The following is a 23,358-nucleotide window of genomic DNA, read 5'->3' as shown; positions in this document are numbered from 1 at the left end:
AATTAAATGTGGAAGAAACATATTGTATTGATTGAAAAGTATTGATACTGGGTTATTGCTCAGTGCATTTGATATGAAATGCATGTAATATTGACCAATAATTCTAAATATATTCCAGTCTAACTACGGTATTTTTGATAATACAATTATTTTAAGAGATTGGTCCTGGGAATCAGATTAATCAAACCAAGGAGAAAAAGCCTGCACATCGAAAGACATTCTCACAATGTACATAATTGTACATCAATAAATACACATGTAATGGAAACAAAGTGGATACAAATCAAATGAACATAAAAAACAACTCAGTCTGACATTTCATGCATTATTGATATGATGCAAAATAATAAAACCTGACCTTGTTTGGGAAGCTTATCTAAGGCGCAGACACACTGACTCGTTTCCAGACTTTTTCTTAAATAAATGTTTATCTGGGGAACAACATAAAACAACAAGACAACTGCAAGCCACTCCCTTTAGTCGGATGAGACACCATAGAATACAGTATTTACACATCTTAGCTACATTGTTGTATCTGTTGTCAAATGGTGAGCGTTGCTCCTAGTTTCTTGCAGTGCTCTGCCTTTTTCTTTCTCGCGTTGACTGATTCAACCAACAATAATACCTAAAATGACCAAATATCTCAAATTGTGCTTTCCATGAGCTCCACTTATTTTGTGCTTGTAAGTCCACTTACCCTCAAGACTGTTTTCTTTTTACAATCCCACGTACTCATATTTGTGAAGTAAAAAAAGAAATGATCAGTTATTTTTAGGTACTTAGTTTCACACTGATATACAACTTACTAGCATGCCATGAGACAATGCCATTGACATCTCGATGTGGAATCAGTCATGTCGGTGGGGTGGTATGTGTATCCAGTTCTTGTGCTGCTTGACACTGTTTTGCTGCAGTGTTCAGGCCACACAGGCCAGCTGAGATAATATGCTCAAATGGTCTGGTGTGATACAACATCCCGTTTCCTGCAGTCCTCCGTACTGTCGTACTGTAAACATCGCTGCCCACGCACAAAACACACCAGCCGGCTGATCAGGATAGTATTACCATTTACCACTTTAACTTTTCTATCCAGTCTTTGTGGAAGATGTCTGTATCTCAGTATGAATGAGAAAGGTGGGTAGGTTAATCAGGGTTACGGAACAAGGTTGTGGTTTGAGTGTCCAAAGTCAAGGGTTATAGGTCAGACACTGCGGGGGGCCCTCTCTAGTTCATGGGTCCTGCGGTTGCGTCCCTTCTGCCTCTCCTGCAGGTGTTTCCATTTGGCTGCCAGCCCTTGAGCATGCACGTGAGTGCGAGGGTTCACAACCTTCTGCTGCTGTTGGTGCTGCTGGTGTATTTGCACTTGCTGCACTAGGTGAGCTTTCTGCCTCCTGTGCTTTCTCTCTCTTTTCCATACCTGCTCACAGAACTCGTCCACACTGTTCAGAGTTGGGTGATTGACCAAAGACAGGAAGTCTCTGTACCACAGCTTTTGATTTGGGGTTTCTTGAGGTGGGGAGAGATCCAGTGCAGGGGCGACGGCTGCGGCAGCTTCATCCTGATGTAGCAGATCCACCAAGCGTTCGGTGTCAATGATCTCCAAGGTCACCTTCAGAAGCATCTGCATGAAGCCGTGCTCCACCGCCTGGCACAGATAGATCCCAGAATCCTTCTTGTTGAGTGTGCGAATCAGTAGGCCCTGGTCTGTGCGGATGAAACGTTCTTCTGATTTGATCTACAGAATGGTAGAGTGGCAGTGACAGAGACTGAGTGAAGGACAGAGCGATACAGATAGGAAAGTATATAACCCATGTAATATATAGAAAATATCTATTTTACTCCATCTTGTGGGTGTTTTGATTACACAAAATGTATTTGAATGAACCATGGCATCAAATATTAATAAAATGTGATACGTTATTACCTAAAAATATGTGCACCATCCATCCTTATTCAGATTCTATTGGAGTATTTCAACACAATAGTGTGAGCGGAGTAAACTCCTACCTCTTGCTTGCGGTCCTCAGCAGAGCGCTGATACTGCCAATACGTCCGGGCTCTCTGGGATTTGGGACTGCACTCCAGAAAGGTGCTGCTGTTCTCCACACCATACACGGTTTTATCCAGGAGAGTCGCCTGCCCACTGAGCTCGTCTGCAGAGGAATCAGAAGTTTGTTGCAGAAGTTGGCTGAATGTAATGCTCTAAGACCAGTTTTTGTGATTATCAATTGATTTCTGTATTAGATTGTTTCTGTTTTTCTCTGAATGAAATGTGAAACACTTTGTACTGCCTGAGATAGGAGCCAACACTCAATGATGTGCAGAATGCTCCCACCAGAGAGGCCTTCGCTGGAGGAAAGAGGTTCAACACATTCAAGTAGGTGTGTGTCAGCTCAGTGTTCCCGTGACTGATTTCACTAAATCCTGATTCTGGTGAGATTTGCAAAATATTGTTATTCCCTCCTCATTTCCTCAAAACAATATGTTGTCTTTAATCTTTGCTTCATAGAGTGCTGTGTCTGCTTTTGGACTAAGAACATTAACAGGGCAGTAGAGTGGAGGGCTTGGCGACAGGGAGGAGGCTCCGTGGAATCCTGACCATGTTAATTAGAAGCTGCACATGGACCGACTCTAATCTTCACCCCGCCAGACAAACTTAAAAACACACACGTTCAACTGGCTTGTCGAGTGTTTTGATCACATCGGGAAAGGACAGCCGCCACTTTGGGACAATTTGTTATGTTCAAAGAAGAAATACATTCTTAAAACAAAAGCTCAACATGGCATTTGGGAATTTACTTTTTAAAGCATAAGGTCAGTACTAAGCACACAATGATATTAGACACTGACTATACAATAGTTTTTTAATAAATACATTTTATTTTCAATTCTGTACCATGGTGTTGCAGATCTGAGCATTGTGTGAGTGGGTCTCCATTCCTGATATCCTGCCTCCTTGTTCTCCTGCAGAAACACAAATATAAACACCTTCATGAGTCAGCACACACCGGCGTCCTTGTACGTGTGTATGTGTGTGTGTGTGTGTGTGTGAATATGTGCGCAGGGAGTTTGTGTGCAGGTGTGTGTTTGAATGTGGTTTCGATGTGCAGCAATAGTGGAGACCAACACAAATAAACACAAAAACAACAGGCAGCCCATAGCGTCGTAGAAAAGCTTTAATTATAGGGTGTGTATGATGGAGAAATTGAAACCTACTCAAATATTTCAGCCTGTCATTCTTCTGGGTTGCGGATGCAAAAGAGAGAGTTTTAAGTAAACTGTAAAACATAACCCTAAGGTTAAGAAAACTATGGAAACACCAAAAGCAAACTGATAACTTCTCCTCTCTGCTTCCCATTGTCCTGACCCAGCGTTGTTGTGTGTTGCTAATTGGAGATAAGAGTTTGCGCTGGCTGTCTTGTGTTTGAATGTCAGACTCTGGAGTCCCACTACCAGCGAGAACAGGATACTGTGCAGCTAGCATTCAAATCAATAAGCCCCATGGAGCTATGAGTGGGAGGCTGCACACAGAGCACAAGTACACACATACATGAACACACACAGATCAGTCCACTACTACAACCATACTACCACCAACCTCACCCCTGGTTCACCCAGACAGCCTCCAGACATCCCTGACTTTGGATCTCATTTACGGTAAACACATGAGGCAGGTTATATTTCTGGCTCTCTGGTAGAAACACGACCCACTACCTTTCGGCCATTTTGGCAAATATACAAAGCCTGCACTAGAAGTGTGGCCTAGCGCCAGCCCTGAATCAACCCTGAATCACTATGTGAAAAAGCCTTCTATATCTTTTAGTTGTACCTCGGTTAAATATAGTCAATATGTTAAACAAAAGTAATTCCTAAACAGGCATAACTCAAATATATATTGTACATTGTGCATGTTTATATCTCAAGCTGGTTGCTCTAACTAAGTGGAAAACACAAATGTTGATGCTATACTTTTCATATGAAGAGCAAATCCTAACTGTGCTACTTGCGGTGTGTTTCAGTTTGAGAATGTGGTCATTTATCCAAAGTATGGATTCAATTAAATGTGTATACCTTGCCTGACGCATTAAAGTAATGATGTTGTTTGGAAGTATCATTTTGGGTTTGTGGCAAATCTGCTCAATGTTTTGAAGCTCTGATTAGTCGTTGTGTTCAAAGTGTCAGGCAGCTTGTAAAACACAAAGACACGTTGGCGACATGACATGAATGTGGAAGTATGCATTCATTACCTCTTAGCCATGGGAAAGTATCTGGAGCACTCGGTGCCATCCCAAGCACAGTAAGGGTCCCTTGCCAGGCAACACTCAGCACACGCCTTCCCATAAACTTCACACCGATGCAAAGGCATCTGGGACACACCAATGTCTGAGCCCAGATACAGTTGTTGCTGTGAGGGCAAAAGAGAAAGAGACTTTAAATATACAATAGTTTATGTTTTCGGAGCTTCAATTTAGGTTTTATGTCGGGATGAGCGGTGTGCTTTGAGTAATACGTTAATGTTTGGCTCAGCTTGTGTGTTTGCTCGGTGAAAATACAAGTCAGGAATGTGGACGGACCATATTCCCACGGATGCACCAACCCACCTGTCAATTTGCCGTCTTGTTTTGTCTCTCCTTGCAATTTAAACTGATGAGCTAACTGTTGTTAAAAAGCCAACAATTGAGATCTTTGCGTTTCATCTCCAAGTGTTCAAAACAAGTGCGTCTTTGTTCTGTGTTTCAGCCAAGCAGCAAGGTGTGTCACCTATGAGGAAAAGCTCTAACTCACTATGAGAAGGTTTTCACACACGAAAAACACTTTTTCATTATGTATCATATCTGCAAATGTTTCTCCCCAATGCATTCCCAGAGGCTTATATCCAGCCTTCACTGGGCTCATTTAATGAAGTAATATTATTTCCAGAGTAATCTTGATATGAGCTTAATATCTCCTCTTGGCTACAGTGCTGCTATAGTTTTATTTTACAGAAAATAGGAACGACAATCAATACCTGTTTTGTTGAAAGTTCCATCGCTGTAATGGCTGTTGGCTCCTGCAACGAACAGAAACATGACAGAATAGATTGGTTAGACAAGACCCGCTGATTCTACAATCATTCTTTAACTTTTAATAAAATAACCTACTCTGAAGACAGTCATTTCTTCCAATAGGACTTCCTCCAGGTCATGCCAGGAGCCTCTGGGGATGGATACCACTTTCAGTATCGTCCCCATGTCTAACACACAAAGGAGGCACACATGATGCAAGATATTATAATAAAGAATGTACCGGTACTGCAAAACAATCAGTAACATCAGCATAATATGGTAAAATGGCATACTGGGATATGAGATACAATATTATATGAGCTCGTAATATAATATAACATAATATATAGAATAGTACATGAATAAAACATAGAGTGGTCGGAAATAGAAAGTCAAATTTACAGTATGTATTTGAATGTATACCTGTGCCTATGAACATGACGTCGTACTGCCCGTCTTCTGCTTCTACTTTGTCCACCACTATCTGGGTGAACTGGTAGTCCACATCTGTTTTGACTATGATTGGTCGATTGTTAATGGGGTATACAGGGTTGAACATGGCGGGGTGGCTTCTGGCAAAGGTTACAACTTCATCAGGAAGGTCCTTGGTTGTATCAAACCCTCCAAACGTCTTGCTTGGGCACTGTTGAGAGAGAAAAAAGATAACCGTTAGAAGAATTAAGAAGTAAGACATAAAGTAAGATTAACCTTCAAGCTCAGTTCATAATACACTGACATCCCAGTTAATAGTGTTCAGCACTCACTGTGCCGGGCCGCGGGTAGGGAACACGTCCCTGGAAGGGCACCCACTGATAGTTGGGACCATCCCTATGTGCGTAAGGACCCAGGAACACCCTCCGGATGTCTGTCATGCTGTACATACACACAGCTGAACCTTTGAAGATGTTGCTAATGGTGCAGAAAAAGATTAGTCAGTTAAGGAAAGGTCAAGTTCTTGTTGAAAACACGGGTCAATCAGTGATTACAGCCCAAACTATTTCCATGTCAGGCATAGTACCTGGAAGTGGTAAATACTGCATAGATGATCGGGCTCTTAGGATCCTTTGTGCTCATGAGGAAAACATCCTCTGAAAGCCAAAGAGAGGACACTGTATATTACAGACACGTTCACTACTGACAAGACTGCATTTCATCTTCAGGAACAAAACGGTGAAACACATTTTAGGGTGCGGGAGCAATCACTCACGTAGCTCATCAAAGTGTGTGTCTATTCCATTACTGCCAGGCACGGAGCAAATAAGTCGCGCCTTCAAGAAGGTGGTCCACTTATTTACCAGACTCCTGTGACCTCCCAGGTCATTCTGTTGGCCAGATCACATGCACAAGCTCAGCAGGGAAATACATTTATTTGAAACTCACAGAATATTGAGACAATTTGTGTTTTATTTTCTAGTTTCTTTCCCTACTTTAGTGTATACTAATATATCATTGAATGTTTAAACAACTTTCTTTATGTATTACCCTCTGGCTAAGTGAGGTGCGGTGTTCCCTGGCTGCGTATAGAGGATGAGAACTGCCTACCCTATGCAATGGTTGGTCTCATATGTGGAAAAATACAAAAAAAACCTTCAAAGTTTGGTTAAAGTGGTAATTAATTAAACTAGTCAAGGTGCATCAATGAATCTGAAGCAGATTAGGAGTCTGGGAAGCTACATCCACCAGGGTCTTATCATTAAAGTAATATCGCTATGATAATACTTTGTTTCCATAGTAAATGATTGCCTTTGTTGGTCATATGACTATTGAAACTTGTGAACTGTCTTTATGTCTTTCTGAATAGTCTTTACATTGATTCTTTCCACTAAATATATTTGAACCTTAAAAATGACACATTGACAAATCAGTGTTTACAAAATAAACGGACAGTTTCTTTAAAACTGTCAATCAACCAAACAGCCCATGACTTTCCCATGATAAATAACGGATTTTTAGATGCTGTGTCTCTAAAGTACTTTATGTCCCAACACACCCCCTAATAATATGTGTCTGTGCGCCTCACAGTATAGTGTTTCAAAAGCATTGCACACAAACACAGAGGCACAAAGTGCTGGCTCATAAAAATATATATCAGTTTGTGTTGATTTATGACACTAAATAAGATGTGTGCCAAAATATGCGTAGGCCATAATTAATACGTCTTGCAAAATGGATGGCTTGTCTTTCGTCGAGCAAAGCAGATTCCTGACAGACTGGGTAATGGGAGATTATGACAGAGGACCAATATGCAGCTAAATAGACAGTTGAGGCTGGACATTACTTGCTGATCTGCAGTCAGCCTGGTGGATTCCTGCTTCATGAGTGAGGGTGGGATTTGGAACGCGAAAGCTGATACGAGGCCAGTGATTTAACATAATCATCCCCCGGAGCTCGAGGGTGTAGCAGACCCAATCAGTGCCAACGCATGGCATTTGGATAACAGTGCCGCCATTGACAGCATCTTTGCCGCTCAGGTTCTGGTGACATTTAACATTTCTCTCAGGTTTCTGTCTTCGGGGGCTAATTGTACCACACACAACAAAGCCTACTCTTCTCCAGGCTAAAAATACGGCCGCTGAAACCTGCCATTATGAAAGCCACTCAGACACCCGTCAAGTGTTTTTCCAGATACAAAAGCTATTTCACATTATGTCGGTGTGAGAGTTTGTGTGTCTGTCTGATTTTCTCTTTGTGAGAGCCAGCTTGTGTGAGTGTGTGCTTGAATGAACATGTCTCTGTGTGTTAATGTGTGTATGCGTACTTTGCAGAGCTGCCCGATGCGAGCGTGTGTGGCCTTCCCAGCATGCTCTCCGTCTATCGCGTTCTCTTTGAAGAGCAGGTAGATTTTGTCGTCTTCTGGGTTGTCGCTCTCTGGAATTTGATGAACGCCCACAAACCTGGGATCTGCAACAAAGAGGGACACACTTTTGAGACGAAGGAAATCAAGGTAAGTATCAATTAAATTATTATGTATCTCAAAGTATTCATTTATTTAGTGCCTGACAATGAAAGTATTTAGTATTAACTATCAAACAGACAGGATAGTAAACACAAGAGCAATAAGGACAGCAAATTATTGGTAAGCCTTCATTTACGAGAGGTACTCAAGGGCTTCAGCATGTAGAGCCTGTGAGGTAATAACAAGTTTTATATTGAATTATAAACTCCACCTGGAGCCAAAGGAGAGAAGCCAACACTTGAGTAATCTGCTTCTTGCGCTTTGTTTTTGTTAGAAAACCAGCTGCAATGTTTTGAGCCATGCAGAAAAAGCGGGATTATAACGTATTACTAAAACATGCGAGGACATAAACGCTTGTATTCATCTCTAATTTCAAAAGATATAACAAATACTTCCCAGAGACAGCTGCAAGGTAATTCTTTTCTCTGGGGCAATAATGTACCAAGTTTCCTTGGTTTTACTTTTATTTAAAATTAGAATTGTTTTTGTGGCAATGTCTCACATAGTCCATTGAGTCCAGGTGACTCTTTAGGTTGGTTAGTTTGCTGAGACCATCATGTTTGGCGCGTAATAAGTGGGTAAATATATTTAAACTATAAATATAGAGGCCTGCGATAGCATATAGAAAACCAAAGAGGACATCCAATGTGACAGCATCAGTCTTGCCATCACCAACTGCCATTTAAGATTTTCAGGAGAATACATTTAAGTTCATTTCAAAATCATGGACCCATAAAGTATTCCATATTTGTAACTACTCGTGGCTATATGAAAGCTAACAAGTGATTTCTCTCTTCTCTCTCACCATTTAGCCATCGTGAGTCATGTTGCTCCGTCCTGATCGGGTGATGCTTTCCGAGAGTGCGAAAGATGGCAAAGTCACGCCCCATGAAGTCAGCTGATGTCCCAGCATACAGTTCTCCATCTGAAAGTAAAATGAGTGAAGTGTGTTAGTTTAGTACCACCGGATGAGAAAACATTCAGGGGCAGGGGCTTCGCAGTACAGGTAGTCCTGAGAAAATACAGACAGTGATGGACGTGATGAACATCAGGAGTGTGAAATTGACATTAGCACAGTAAGATGGCTGAGAAGAGAGGCAGGGGAAGGGTGAACGGATGGAGAGACACATGAGGAGGGACAGGACAAAGATGTAAGACAAGGGGAGTACATAATAATGGTGGTGAGTGTGGAGAGAGAAAGGGGAGAGGAGATGAAGGGTGATGGGCTGGAAAATGGCCATCTGCTAGGTTAAACGGTGCGATATAACACAATGTGACTGGCAATAATTGGGGGTAAAGAGGAAAGACATGCTCACATTATTCTGCTTTATTTGCACAAAAAATTGGGATTTAGTACAAAGAAACTCAATAAAGCGTCATCTGCCATGCACGCCCAGCATTTAAGGAGGTATATTGAGATTGAAATAGAGTTTGCAGTTCTGCCAATGATGGGGTTCCCAGCGTGTAAATACAAACCACAGAGCTGATCCACTGGTAATGAATGACAGGAATGCTCTGTACGGTTATTCACGTTTACTTTAAACCCAATATATCTTCTGAAATGAAAGAGCGAGGCAGAGGGTGTTTTCAGGACTCCCACGTTTTTATATGACCTTGTCTTAAACCCGGTCTTAAACTCACCAATTAGCATGGAGGCAGTGAGTAACTTGGGATCATAGGGACTCTTTCCTCTGCCATTTTCTATAAGAGGATCCAGTTTGAACACACTGTCCTGGACATGGAGGGACAGAAAGTTACAGGAGTTGTATTACATTGTAAAATGCATTAAGGAGTCAAAGTATATGAAGAAAGAAAGAGTTCCAGTATGTAAGGAACCAGTTTTGCTGTGATATCCAAGTTGAGTATTTTGATAGTATTTTATTCAAATGAAAGCATTGAAAATGAGCATTGTAACAGAACAGAATGTGGACACAATTTTAGTCCAAAAGGTTTCACAGTGAATCACAGAAAAATGTGATCAAAAGACATTTTGTTTTTAAATTATACTTTAATGTGTTATTTTGCTTGACATGATTTGTTTATAAAGCAATTAAAAAACATTATGTCATGCCATGCAGTGTGGAAAACATGTTTTAAAAACAAATAGATCATTTCCCCCTGTTATATACTACAGGTAAGGATCGAGAATGAAAACAATAAATCTCATTACTCTGGTGACCTCGACACTCAGGCTATCCATCAGCTGAATTACATCTACATTTCTAGGTTATGATCTATAAATAATTAATGTTTTTTCTCTGAAATATTTGCCTCTAATTGTCTGTAAATAGCCATCTAATGAATAGGAAATGCACATAAGTCTGGCTCAGTGACATTTGGAGGAGAAGAAAGCAATTTCCTTAGCTGCTACTAAAATGAACACACACACACGCACACAGACACACACACACACACACACACGCACACGCTCAGACACACACACGCACACACACACAAAGCATTTTCAAATTTGAGTGATGACTTGAAAGTCCTGCAGACTATGAAACAAAATGTTTTTTATGTGCTTAGCAAATCATCTTAGAATGCAATCACACCCGACTACACATAGTCCTTCACAACTTTAAATACCTAAACTTTACTGTGATATGAAACTTGGTATAGCTTTTATATAGTATTGCTAACATGCATTGCTAGTGGAGGCAGTAAAGAAAACTAAATGTGTGCCTGTACCTCTGGTTTCCTGCCGACCTCCAGGTAGGAACAAACAGGGTGGAAGGCTCCTGTCCCGCACACATAGAGATGGGTCTGGTTGAACGGCTGCAACACCTTAATGAAATTTGAGCACTCCCTCTGATGGATCAAAGACAGATAACAGATTAAGCTGGATGGGTAATCAACATTTGACACAAAGCTGTTTTAAATTCACCGTTTTGACAGTCTTTGGTGCCATGGTTGTCAAAAGCCAGTTGTGATAGCAACTGTCAGTAGAAAAGTGGTGAAACAGCTGAGGTCAGACATCACGAAGAGCACAGGTCACAAAGGAAAATCCAACATTTAGAGAGAAAAACACTCTAATGAGAGCAAAAACTACTGTAATTCTCTGGACAATGGCCTTTATAAACTGTGCTGAGTAATATTTCTGAAAATAATATTAGGACCAGACTAAGCTTTTCTATCCATGACTTTTTTTCGCTTCTCTCACACACACACACACACACACACACACACACACACACACACACACACACACACACACACACACGAGTGTTTCTCTCTAAACTCAGTGACATCTTTCACTGCTGATCTTAGAGATTTTCTGCACATGTGCTTTATAATTTCCCATGGAATAATTGTGAAATCCATACGGGTGGGAATTAGACCGTAGAATAACAAAAGAGGCAGTCGACAAAAGTCAACCACATAATCCTACTGTTTAACCAATCACTGTAATGCAGGCCAGCGTTGGCTTACTGTCTTTCTGTCAGTGGAGAATACATAAGTGATGGTCTTGAGTCTGCATTGGATTGGGCTCTTGTCTTTGTTTTATGATTATTATAGGCATAATTATTACAACGGGCATCTGTATTTGTTGGCTGCATTGCTACATTGCCATATGGCATATTTCCTCGTGCTCTGTTAGCACGTGCCTGAGCAGAACTGACCTCAAATAAAACTGGATGTGTCATCACATATTCAAAAAGGAAAAAGAATAAAAAAATGGTCCCACAAATTATGCATGACTTACTTCATCTGGCTTTAGGTCATCAGCACAGAGCAGCCTCTGCTTGCGTAAGCTTTAGTTGTTATCCAAGCAGCTGTCTTTGCCTTGATTTAAATGGCTGCCTGTGTGGCCATATCTGAGTAATGGACATCATTGTTCCAAGCAATAACACACTACTGTAAGTAAAGAGTTTATGCAGTTACTGTAAGTAACTGCATGATCTCTTTGCACATTGATACCTCTCATCTCTCTGAATATTTAGAAAGGTGATGCAGACAAGAAGACTCAAACAATACAGGTGTGTCCAACAAGTTATACCTTATATGAAACAATGTCAAGTATTTGGTTTAATTTGAGATTTTGTCACAACTCTGTGGAAGTGAGCACAATACCTGAAACTAGATGTGCAGCAGTAAGCACAACATATGAATATTAAACTTAAACAGACAATTATTGTTCCTTTATTCTGCTAGGTTAAGGTATTTTCATGTTTGCCTGCAGCTCTCTTTTTTCTCTTGTGGGTCACACCTTTCACACCCATCAATCTATTTCTTTCCTCTCAGCTTTATCTCCTGAAGTGTTTGCTTGCAGTACATCAGGGGACACCAGCTGACTCACTCTCCATCTCTCTCCAGCTCCCTTTAATTCTCAGTCTCCTTCGACTCTATAACAGAAAGACCAACCCTCAGGGCGCCTTATTCATCCACGCCACAATGTTTACAGAAAACACACAAAGGACTTCATGGCGCTTCAAATCAGCCACACAGAAGGGCAGGAGAGTTTGGCCAATGCCCAAGAAAACCGAGGCACAAACAACTTTGACATGATTTTAGATTCCAGCATATTGCCTGAGGCTGTAGTGAAAATAGAATCCATAACACAGTTTGAAGGGAGCAGAGACAACCTCTCAGTGTGTTTACACAGAGTTTCACCACACCATACAGGATGCTTTAAAACTGGCCTCGGCCACAGAGAGATGGGACGCTTGGCTTGTCATCCAAAGGTTGAGTGAGGTAAGGAATCTGAAAAGGCCCTGCATCTTAATGGCACAACAGAGTTTTTTCTTTTATTTCAGATACTCAATCTTCGAAGCTCATCGAAATATTCAAAGATTCTTAGCCTTCAAAAATAATTTAGTCGCACATGATTATGCGTGTGTGTGTGTGTGTTTATATGTGTGTGCGTCAAATATATTACTGTAGGGCACAGGATAAGAATAATGCTCTTCATTATGTATCTTAGGGAAAGTTTTAACTGTATTATTTAAACTGACAGAGTGAAGACTAAACTCTCACTAGGTCCAGTAGATCTGGCAGACCGAACAGCATTTTCCCAGGCTTCACTCTATTAAATGGAGTGCCCAGAGGCTTGTGATTAAGGTCAAATGGTGGTCTCAGTCTTGGCTCAGAGATTATAACCACAACTATGGGGAGCTACAGAAGGCAGTGAGTTGTTCATGTGACAGATTAAATGTCAACACAGTTGGAATAAACAAGCTGAAAGATAAAAAAAATAATAATATTGTTTAAGATTAAAGAGTCATGTATATGGAGCACACATGCCATGTCATCCCACTGCATCTTTCAGTGAGGTTTCCTCCCAGACCTGCAGAGTTTACATTATTTCATAGCTCAAGAGAACAGTCTTTTTCAAAACATCTGTGGGAGTGGAGGGGCAAAATGCTGAAACCTACTTGCATGATGGATGGTTTTAGCTCTTACCGAGAGATCTTTTCCTGCCCACCTGCATTCATCTCTTCTGGTGGGAGAAGCCAGCCAAGGGATCTGCAACACAAACACAGTTCCTGTGCATGTTAGAGAAGAATCAGACCACCCCCCCCCCCCCCCCCCTCCCTCAAATCAATTTAACAAAGTGAGTTCATACAGCTACTGCTTGTGTGCATGCGGGTTGAAGGGGTCACAATGCGATTTGTTATCCACTTTGTTTCAGTTTACTCCATTATTAATCCAGGTGTGCAGAGAGCAGCTAACATGCCTGGCACAGCGTGTGATCGTGTGCGACAGCCCTGGTCTGAAATATTCAGGAGGCTCTTTTCTGTCGAAACAGAAAAGAAAGTCCCGAGATACCTGAGCCCCCGACTGGCTCTCTGGTTGGAGACGTACACTCAAGGCAGATATTAAGTTGGTCAGAAACAAAAACAAACTTAAAGTTATGCTGAATTAATGAATGGGTGAAGCCACCAGACAATCAAGCAATGGTTGTACCTGTGCGTAGTCTCTGCTGATATTGAGGAGGTTGAAGGAGAAGATGTGGTCCTTGGCTCCCACAACAAGTCTTCCTTTCTCCTCGTCCAACAGGAAGGTGTGGTAAGCTGAACTGTTGGCCAGGCCTTCAAATGTCACAAGATTGTTGGACTCTAGCATGTCTGCAAAAAAAAATGGAAGGAAAAGTGATGATCAGCATAATAAGATAATCACACAGCAACTGTGGGCAGCATAAAAGAAAGAAAACCCACCAGGTCAATATTTATTTAAATTATTTTTATTACATTTCCACGGGTGTCTGAAAGACACGGCCTTGGTTTTAAAAAGCTTTCAACATTTCCAACCACTTTGAATTTCTGTAACCACAGGTTCACCTCTCCATTCACTGGTCTGTCTGCTCTGCTGTAATGTTCCACATGCACTGAATAAGTCAGATAAAAATAAAATGTTACATTAGGTTGTTTTGTCCCTAATCGACTGGTTTTCTTCAAAGCTTTTTATTTTTATTTTTGTGTAAATGTTGTCGCTTCCATTCCTTTTACAAATGCAAGGACTATAAATTGTAAAGCTTGGCCAAGCAAGGCAACTGACAGATAATGAAGAACCACTGCCAAGCCCAATTGGACTGGGCAGGTGATGCCAGCACTGGTAGCGAATGATCAAACTGTCTACATGGGGAAGTGACCTTGACCACGGCAGCCAAGCAGAACTTGTTACCGCTCGCAGTGGAAAACTTGGAGGAATATATAATGTTAAATAAATCTGCTAATATTTCATAGTCCAAACTGCAGGACTACTCTCAACCACATGAGCTATCCGGACACGTTACCATGGGCTACGGCTCACGTTTTGCAGTGTAATGCAACGGTCTGCCAAGTCTGGCAACGAAGGAACATTTGCTTTCACAGCGGAAAGCCGAACTTGTCACAAATAGACAATGAGGATCTCATTACCGTAACGACCTCTAAAGGTGGCATTATGACTATGGCATTATAACACCTTTTGTGTAACATGTGCGTACATACACACACACAAACACATTCATGCTCTGTCCTTCTCACATTTTGTTCTCAGCCACAAAGTCTGACCACACTATGTCGCCCTCCCATTGACCACTCACACAAAAGAGAGGAGAGTTATGGAGCACAGCAGAACTGGTTCTGTTGATGCTCTCTTTCTCTCTCACTCTCACTCTTTCTTGGGAGTAAATAGCAAATACGTTCATGAATGTTTTAGCAAGGAGAATGCCCCCCTCTCTGAAGTGTGTCAGAACCCGAGAGAGTGAGAAGCTGTACGAGAAAAGAAAATTGGAAAAGAGGGGGCAACTGCTTTTACTCATTCAAAAACTCATATTGTAATAACAAATCAAAACATGGATCTTGAAAGTTGCCCAAAAAAAGGTTGGCAGTCAAAAAAAAATCTAAATGCATTTTTATAAATGTGATATCCATCTGTAGGCTTCTTAAGTCTCTTGTACTAGATACACAAGACAGCTATATGAGAAGAGTAATAACATTCTTAGCATGACAACAATGATGACATTTTACATTATTTATTCACAATTTAACATTCGCCTAATAACAATTTTAAAAAGCTGGATTTGAAAACGGAAATGTGTTAAATGTTGAGGAAACACAGCTGTGGGAGACAAAGGAACACTTAGAGAACCTCTTGGTTCAGGTTAAAAACGTCCTTGACATTTTGGCTCTGGCTCTAAGACAAACCTTTACTTCACTGACGTACATGTATATGTTTGCACACGTGCATGTACATTCATGTGAATGCCGTGTTCACATGTACGCACGCATGCACACAAATGCACAGACAGGATGGGCGTATACAATGGGTTGACTTTGGGTCTTTATTGTTTTGGTGATTTAGATTTCCTCTGAGGATTTCTGGACACATTTAAGTATAAACTCATGATACTGTGTGAGCCAGCTGGATAAGTTGACATCTAAACCTGATTTAATAATTCCATGAGGATTGAAAAGTATTATTGAAGTCATAAAGAACATATCTAGCCTGTAAGAATTAAGATATATCAGACTTGTTCCAAACCCAAAAGCTGGTTATTAACACGACACAATTTATTGTATGATCAAATAAATGTTTCCACACATTTACGGTATCAACTTGTATCTTGCATGTGTATTTATGTGTCTGTAAATCACAGACAATGTCACACTAGATTGCTCTATTTTTATTTTCTTGGGAGGATTTTCTTGGAGTATTAGTTACATTATCTCGAGATATAATTGTGTTGCACATAACACAGCCACTGTTTAAGAATAGACAGAAGCTCAAAGTCATAAAGTTGCGGTAAAAGTGTTGCATAGTACAGTCCATGCTGTGTCCCAGATGTATGCTGCATCGTAACCTTGGTGATCAATCATCAGCGTAAGCCCTTCACTGACAGCACAATAACACTTACCTGCTACCTCTGACCCTCTCGCATCTACACCAGTGCTGCGTTTGTGTTTGGGAGAGAAAGTCGGAGACAGAGAAGACCTCCTTCACATACAATAGTTTTACTTGTGCTCATAGAACTAGGAGATACTTATGGCTGAAAATTCAAACATAATGCCTGACAGCCCTCAAGATAATTATATATAAACACAATGGTGTTTATGTGTAATGTGTTTATAATCTGTTTATCTAAAGGGAATAAGAATGATACACTTGTTATATAAACAGCAAGGTGTCAAGAAGCTGTAAGGAAACTGTACAGACGTGATGACTGCACTTCACTTCTCCTAAAACCACATCCCTGCATGAGAGAATGGAGAACAGCATCACCACACACACACACACACACACACACTTCTCTGGTTTGTGAAAATTGTCTATGGGAGTTGTGTCCATGGCAACATACCATTCAACAGAGACTACTGCTAAGTTATTAAAAGCTATTCATCCAGAGAAAGAGATACTCTATGGGTATTGTGTGTGGATCTGTGTGTTTATGGAGCATGTTCTGATGTGTGTTATTGGAAAGAAACAGGATGTTTCCGAGCCACGCCAGAGGCAGTAAACTATGCTTGTCTGGACTGGTGTGCCCTCTGGTTAAAAATACAATGGGTTAACACCCTGTGCATGGATAAAGCAATACTTGTTTTTCTCCCATTTATCCTACAACTTTAAATGTTTTTTCCTAGAAAATGGTTTCAATGCACTGGAAGCTCTGTGACAAAGTAATAATAATAATAATAATAATAATAATAATAATAATAAGCCTCTAATGTTAAGCTACATATAATATGCTTGGCTGTTTTAAACAAGATATAGACAAACAAATTGGCAGAAACACAGACACAAAGACAGGTGAAAAGGCAAATGTGTGGCCTGTAACAGGTGTCAGCTGTTGCCCTGCCATGTTTTACGAATGTTCTCTTTTGGCCCGTAACTGTTGCTCTTAAGAATCCTCCTCTTTGGTCCCTTCCCTTCTCCTTTGCGTTCTTTTCCTCCCTCCATTTATTTTAGTAAAACATATTTTTGCCAACTACCCCCACTCGCAGCCCATCTTTCTCACCAGTGCTATATTCTGTTATGGTGAATTTGTGAGTTGGGGCAGAGAGAGACGAAGAGGAAGAGGAAAACATGAAAAGTGAAAAGTGAAAGAGACAGAGAGAGAACGTGAGAGAGAGATAAGGGGGCAGAAGGAATGAATGCAAAGAATCAACAGTCCCATGTGAGACTGATAAAAATAAACTATTTTACCCTACATTCTCTCTGTCTTTCTCTCTCTTTCTCTCCCTCAACTGGGGGGCAGAGAGTGATATCTAAGTGCTTCCTCAGAAAAAGCAGAAACACGTTTTAACAATTACCCACATGTGGCCGCACTGTATATGGGAACACTAGAGTTTGGCCCTGGTTCAGCAGCCTCACCGACTTCGTATGGCTGAGTGTTTGATTGCACACTGACAAAGCACAACGTATCGCGGTGTCACTTTAAGTGTATACAGTCACCGATTCATCCACGCCTGAGGGAAAACACCACTAAGCTTCAACAGTCAAGTAATTTGTTCAGCGTCAAGCAGAAATGCAGGCAAACAGCCTCTCATCCTCAACTCTCACATATTGCAGGCCGGTCTGCACACTTGCCTGGTTTAGGATTAAAGGTGATTGCTTTAGAAAATATTTTGCAATAACATATGTAAATGTAAACTTTATTAGAATCATAACATACATACATGAAATATGACCTCTACATTTAACCCATTCTAAGCATCTAGGCGCACTGCGCTGCTGTAGGCTCAGTGTGTCCCTCAAGGACACTTCGACATGCACAGTATGAGCCAAGAATTGAACCGTCAGCCATGTTGCGTAAGGACAACTCGCTCTACCGGCTGAGCTACATCTGTCCCTTTTATGTTATCTATAGTTGGGCAATACTTCAATAATGTCACGTATCATTTACATGACATGGTCCTTCTCTGTAGTCAAACTGTTTAATTCCATGCTATTTGTAGTTAAAAAATAATTTCTGAAATGTAGTTTAAGACTGTGATAACAAGTGTACTGCATGTTAGTTTGATCATTTTAAATCTGATTATAATTTGTACTGATGTTGGAAAATGTTATTGATGTTATTGATATTGATTAAAGCCATTTACAACACACTATCGCTGTTTGTCAGACAATAGCCGTGAACAGTGTATATTATGTAAGCAGACCAGGGACATGCGGTCATGGGAGGCAGGTGAGGCAGAGCCTGTCATCATTAAAACAAATAATGATAAAATAAAATAAAAATGAATATGTAGTGGATAGCACTGTCGCCTCACAGCAAGATGGGCCCGGGTTCGGAACCCCGGCCTGGGCAGTCCCTGTGTGGAGTTTGCATGTTCTCCCCGTAGCAGCATGGGTTCCCTCCGGGTTCTCCGGCTTCCTCCAACAGTCCAAAGACATGCAGCTCAGGTTAATTGGACTTTAAATTGCCCGTAGGTGTGAATGTGAGCGTGGATGGTTGTCTATGTGCCCTGCGATAAACTGCCGACGTGTCCAGGGTGAGAACCCTGCCTTCGCCCAATGTGAGCTCCAGCGCCCCGCGACCCTAAATAGGATAAGTGGTTTGGATAATGGAATTAAATGTATCTACTGATCTGTGCTATAAATGTAATTTCTGTATGATTCCAACCACTTCTAGCATTTTTATAATAGAAATCACTGACTATTCCTCTTTAAACAGAGAGGTGACACGCAAGGAGATGCAGCGGCGAGCTGTGCCTCATCTTAGGTTGTGCATCCCTCACAAACTGGGTTGAGCGCGTGCCTTTTGCTTTCTTATTTGTAGGAACTTTCATTAAATGTCCTTTCTTTCAATAGAATAGGTTGTGCATTTCACGAATGTGTAGAACCTATTTAGTCTTGCTGATGGACATAAAACTGCAATGATAAAAAGCGGGGAGGCAAACAGTACCTCTGCCTCAGGAAGGGGGTGTGTGAGAGCCCACTGGTCAGGTTTACGCTTGTGCTGCTGTTGCTCTTCTTCTACACTTTTAAAGCTAAAAGAAGATAAGAGGACTTTTACAACATAGTCATGGAGATTTTTGTCCAGAGATAGACGAATGGTCTTTATTTACAAGTAAAGGTAGGACCATGCATACACTGCAGTAGGCTATATAGTATTGTATTTATATTGAATGAATATGAATTGTGGAATTGCGATGGCAAATTAAAAGCACAGAGGATGCAGAGGAAACTTTCTCTGAGCCGCTATAAATTGGTGGAATCAAATATGTACCTTACCGATGTGTGTGTGTAAAGAATGCTGATATGAAATATGAAAAACAACCAGTAGTCAATGTGCAAGTTGCCAATTGAATGGTGATTTAAGCTCCTCTATTGGCTTCATATATTTGTAAATCTAACTCTGAAAGAGTCAGTGCCTCACCAGATACGAACCTCATTGCACGTCACTGAAGCAAACGCATCTTACTTGGCAGCTGGTACAGATGATGACTAAGTCAAATGACTACAAAGATTCCTCTATGAGATTCCTCTATGAGCCCCTGGAGAAACAAGTCAAACAAAAACTGAACACTGCCAAACAAATCCTGAACACGCCTGCAGTTGTAGGGGAACAGACTATTCAGAACCTGAGAAAGCCTCCAAACATCCAGCTCCCTAAGTATATAGGATACCTTCCCATGGCCTTTCAGAGTTTATACTGTACACACCCCGAGAAACCCAACTCCACTCCAAAGATTCTTAACGTGCTTATGGATTAAAGGTCTTTAAGAGAACTTCTCCATTCCCCAACTCTGATTAAAAGTCCATTCGCACCACAATGAAAACAAGAACAACACAAAAACAAAAACAGCTGAATGTATGACAACTACGATGAGGAATTTTGTGAACAGTGAACCAAGGGGTTACTGCTGTAGTTTCAATTGTCTTGGCTCTTTTCATCCTTGGTATTCAAGAGTAAGCATTGTGTTGTGATGCTTTGAATGCATTTGCCTGTGTGTGCCTGTGTGTGTGTGTTTGTGTGTGTGTGTAAGCCGTTGGCTCTGATCAGAAAAGGGGTGGACAGGTCGAAGTGAAGGAGAAGGGAAGAGAAGGAGTACTTTTGGCAGTACACACATTTGCATCCTATAAAACTAAAGTTCCCCCATTTCCTTCCCTGGACAGCAAACTATATGTGTTCTACTTCTTGTGCCCCATAAACTTGCAAAGCCTAATGGATCTCTGTTAACTCCTTGAGGATTCCCTTTCTGGGGGTGGGAATCAATCTCATATCAATTTATGTCAAACGATAACATATAAGAAATTACTTAATTTACGGTGCTGGGGTGCACTGTAAATCCACGGCCTCCCACTATCTCATCATCACCCAGTCACTTAGTTGTTGATACAGTTGGACCTTAGCGCTTGTTTAGGTAGCCATGGGGTACCATTGTGATCTTTCCCCCTACTCCACTGCCCTTCTGCCCCTCAACCCTCACTTCCAAAGATGTGTTGGAATCTCCTGTGGTTCAGCAGAAAGTGTGTGTGTGTGTGTGTGTGTGTGTGTTTGTGTGAGATGGCTGAAGTTGGTGTGTATGCTTCAGAGAGTCTAACAGTGTTCATTGAGGGGCTCATACTGTGGGGGAGCAGGTTCACGCCTTCGAGATAAACACTTTCCTGTTGTGCATTCATCTGATTAAGTCATCAGTAGAGTTAAAAACATGTTCAAATGTGTGGATGCCTGCACCCACACACATTCATTTGGACACACAGAGATTTTCCCAGTAATCCCAGTGACCTGTAGGGGTCAGAGTTCCTTCACCTCACGGTCCCACGTGTCATTGATCAGATATTCCCTGCTCCCTCCACTTCTCAGACTGTCTAAGCAGGCAGTGCTCTGTAATTCACCACCGTGGATCATATGTTTCCCTCCTCGCCATGAGTAAATCTGAGTCTGCTTCACCTGTCACAAGGGTAATGAATAATGTATATGATGATATAAATGATTCATAATGCAATAATCCCATGTCACTTGCCTAATGGGACCTACAATGGATAATGTTTGATAAAATTCTACAGTATTATATGAATAATATTTTAACTACATTCCAGCCATGAACATTATACCTGCTCGCTATCATGTGGCTAAAACTCCTCAGCCAGATACGTTGCCAAATATTGTCACCTCCAGCCAAAATGCAGATGATGTCTAATGGAAATATTGAATGTGGAAATGACAGCCAAATACCCAAGCTTGCCAGGCTGCTACCTGAAGGCCTTGCTTCTAATCTAGATATCACTGCATGGGCGTGTTTCTCCAAACTGACAGCATGTTGTTTTAAGTGACTGATTTGCTCACAGGTATCATTATTTAACTACAGATGGCCAAGTATTTATGGGTGTGTGTGTGTGTGTGTGTGTGTGTGTGTATTTGCGCATGCTTGTGTGTATAATTATGGATCTCCCAGTGCTGAGCGAGAAAGAATTATCTTTGGGAAAGCCATCTGCTGAAACAGACCTGCACCATTCATCCTGAGTATAATTACCATGCAGGAAAGAACGCAGCGATGTACTGACATCCAGTAACAAAAAAAAAGGGAGAGAGAGGGATGAATGATGTCTGGCACCACCTTTTCATTGCAAAACTGATAACAGCAATTTATCAAAACAGGGACAGCCAGACAGGAAGAGAGAGTCGATCAGGGAGCGACTACTGTTGTAAACAATTTAGTTGAGATACATTAGGCAAATCAAGGCTCTTTCCTAAATACCACTTAACTGCTCTCGTTTTGACATAAAGCTGCATGTAAATTATTCCCATTAATTCCTATTTATTATTCCCTGCTGATTGATTTACTTTTACTACACTGCTATGAGGTTTTTAATTATTTTATAATATTTGAAATACTGAACGGGAGCGTGATCTAACACAGTATAAAACAGATTTCACGTTCATGAATTAATTGTAACTTCCTGACTAAAATCCTAATAAAACAACAGATATGAATTATTGCTTCACAACAAGACGCATACATCTGATGAGCCATAATTGCTCTTCTTCTTGTTTCATCTTAGTTAGCTTTGCTGGTATTTTTAGAGATAATCAAACATAAAGTACTCGCAGGGATATAAGATCTCAAAGTTGCTACAACTTCTATGGACAAGCTTTTCTAGTTTCTTCATCAGCCCATCACATGTGATTTGGGGTTTTAAAGCTACATGATCAAGATGCAGCATTAGGACAAAGACTCTAATTCAAACCAAAAGTGAAGAGCTGAAACGTGTAGAGATTTACAATTTGTGACAGAATGCACAAATGCAAGGAACTCACCTTTATAGGACAGTTTTAGCCGGGGGACGTTGTTCTTGGTCTGTTGGGCTCCGCTGCCCTCTGTCCTGAGCAGAACCAACCCACACAGCAGCATAATGCTGCCCCAGAGTGAGCCCATGTTCCTGGGGCAATAGCAGCCGGAGAGGTCCTTTAAATATACGCCTCCAGTGCGGTCAGTCTCAGATCTGGTGTGCTAAAAGAAATGGTCCTGTTGTCCAGCGATTATGAATAAATACTGGTGGGTCAGTCCAGACTGGTTCTCAGCAGGTCTCGTCCCCTGCCAAATCAAAAACCCTTTTCCTGTTCCAGGGGTCAAAAGCCAAAATTAGAGTCCAACAGTGGAGACAGAACCTGCAAAGCAAAGTTGAGGGTTAAGTGTCAATGTCACTGCACGTTAGCCTCCCGCACCAGCAAGTCCACGGTAAACTGAACCAAACCAAGCACAAAGAAGAGATCTTCACCGGACTAAATACGAGGAGTGAGAGGAGCTGGGTACGACTGCCTGGTACCTGACCAGCATGCAGCTCTTTCTAAACAGCCATCCACATTGTCACTGAGTCTCTACCTTTCGCTCAAGACAGAAAAAACAGGTCCAGTTTGTTTCAGCTGTTAATCCAGTTAGCTTTGTAAGTACAATCTGCACTGACTCTCTCTCCCCCATTCACACT

At 41.2% G+C, this 23,358-nt stretch overlaps 1 protein-coding gene across 1 annotated transcript; it reads right to left on the bottom strand.

Moving 5' to 3' along the window:
- Positions 1–954: 954 nt before the first annotated feature.
- On the bottom strand, positions 955–22,832 carry sema3ab (sema domain, immunoglobulin domain (Ig), short basic domain, secreted, (semaphorin) 3Ab). The gene is made up of 17 exons (XM_034534853.1): positions 22,691–22,832; positions 13,909–14,069; positions 13,405–13,467; positions 10,693–10,812; positions 9,643–9,733; positions 8,807–8,926; positions 7,804–7,946; positions 6,253–6,367; positions 6,064–6,133; positions 5,810–5,954; positions 5,469–5,688; positions 5,142–5,233; positions 5,009–5,050; positions 4,248–4,405; positions 2,897–2,964; positions 2,008–2,153; positions 955–1,735 (listed from the first exon to the last, which is right to left on the bottom strand). Exons 1-17 carry the CDS (start codon positions 22,806–22,808, stop codon positions 1,202–1,204), a joined length of 2,406 nt encoding a protein of 801 aa, XP_034390744.1. The 5' UTR covers positions 22,809–22,832; the 3' UTR covers positions 955–1,201.
- Between the last annotated feature and the right edge of the window lie 526 nt (positions 22,833–23,358).

The sequence above is a fragment of the Cyclopterus lumpus genome, chromosome 6 (assembly GCF_009769545.1).
Source record: "Cyclopterus lumpus isolate fCycLum1 chromosome 6, fCycLum1.pri, whole genome shotgun sequence".
In the NCBI taxonomy this organism is placed as follows: Eukaryota; Metazoa; Chordata; class Actinopteri; order Perciformes; family Cyclopteridae; genus Cyclopterus; species Cyclopterus lumpus.
This window is presented reverse-complemented; position numbering and strand designations above follow the sequence as displayed.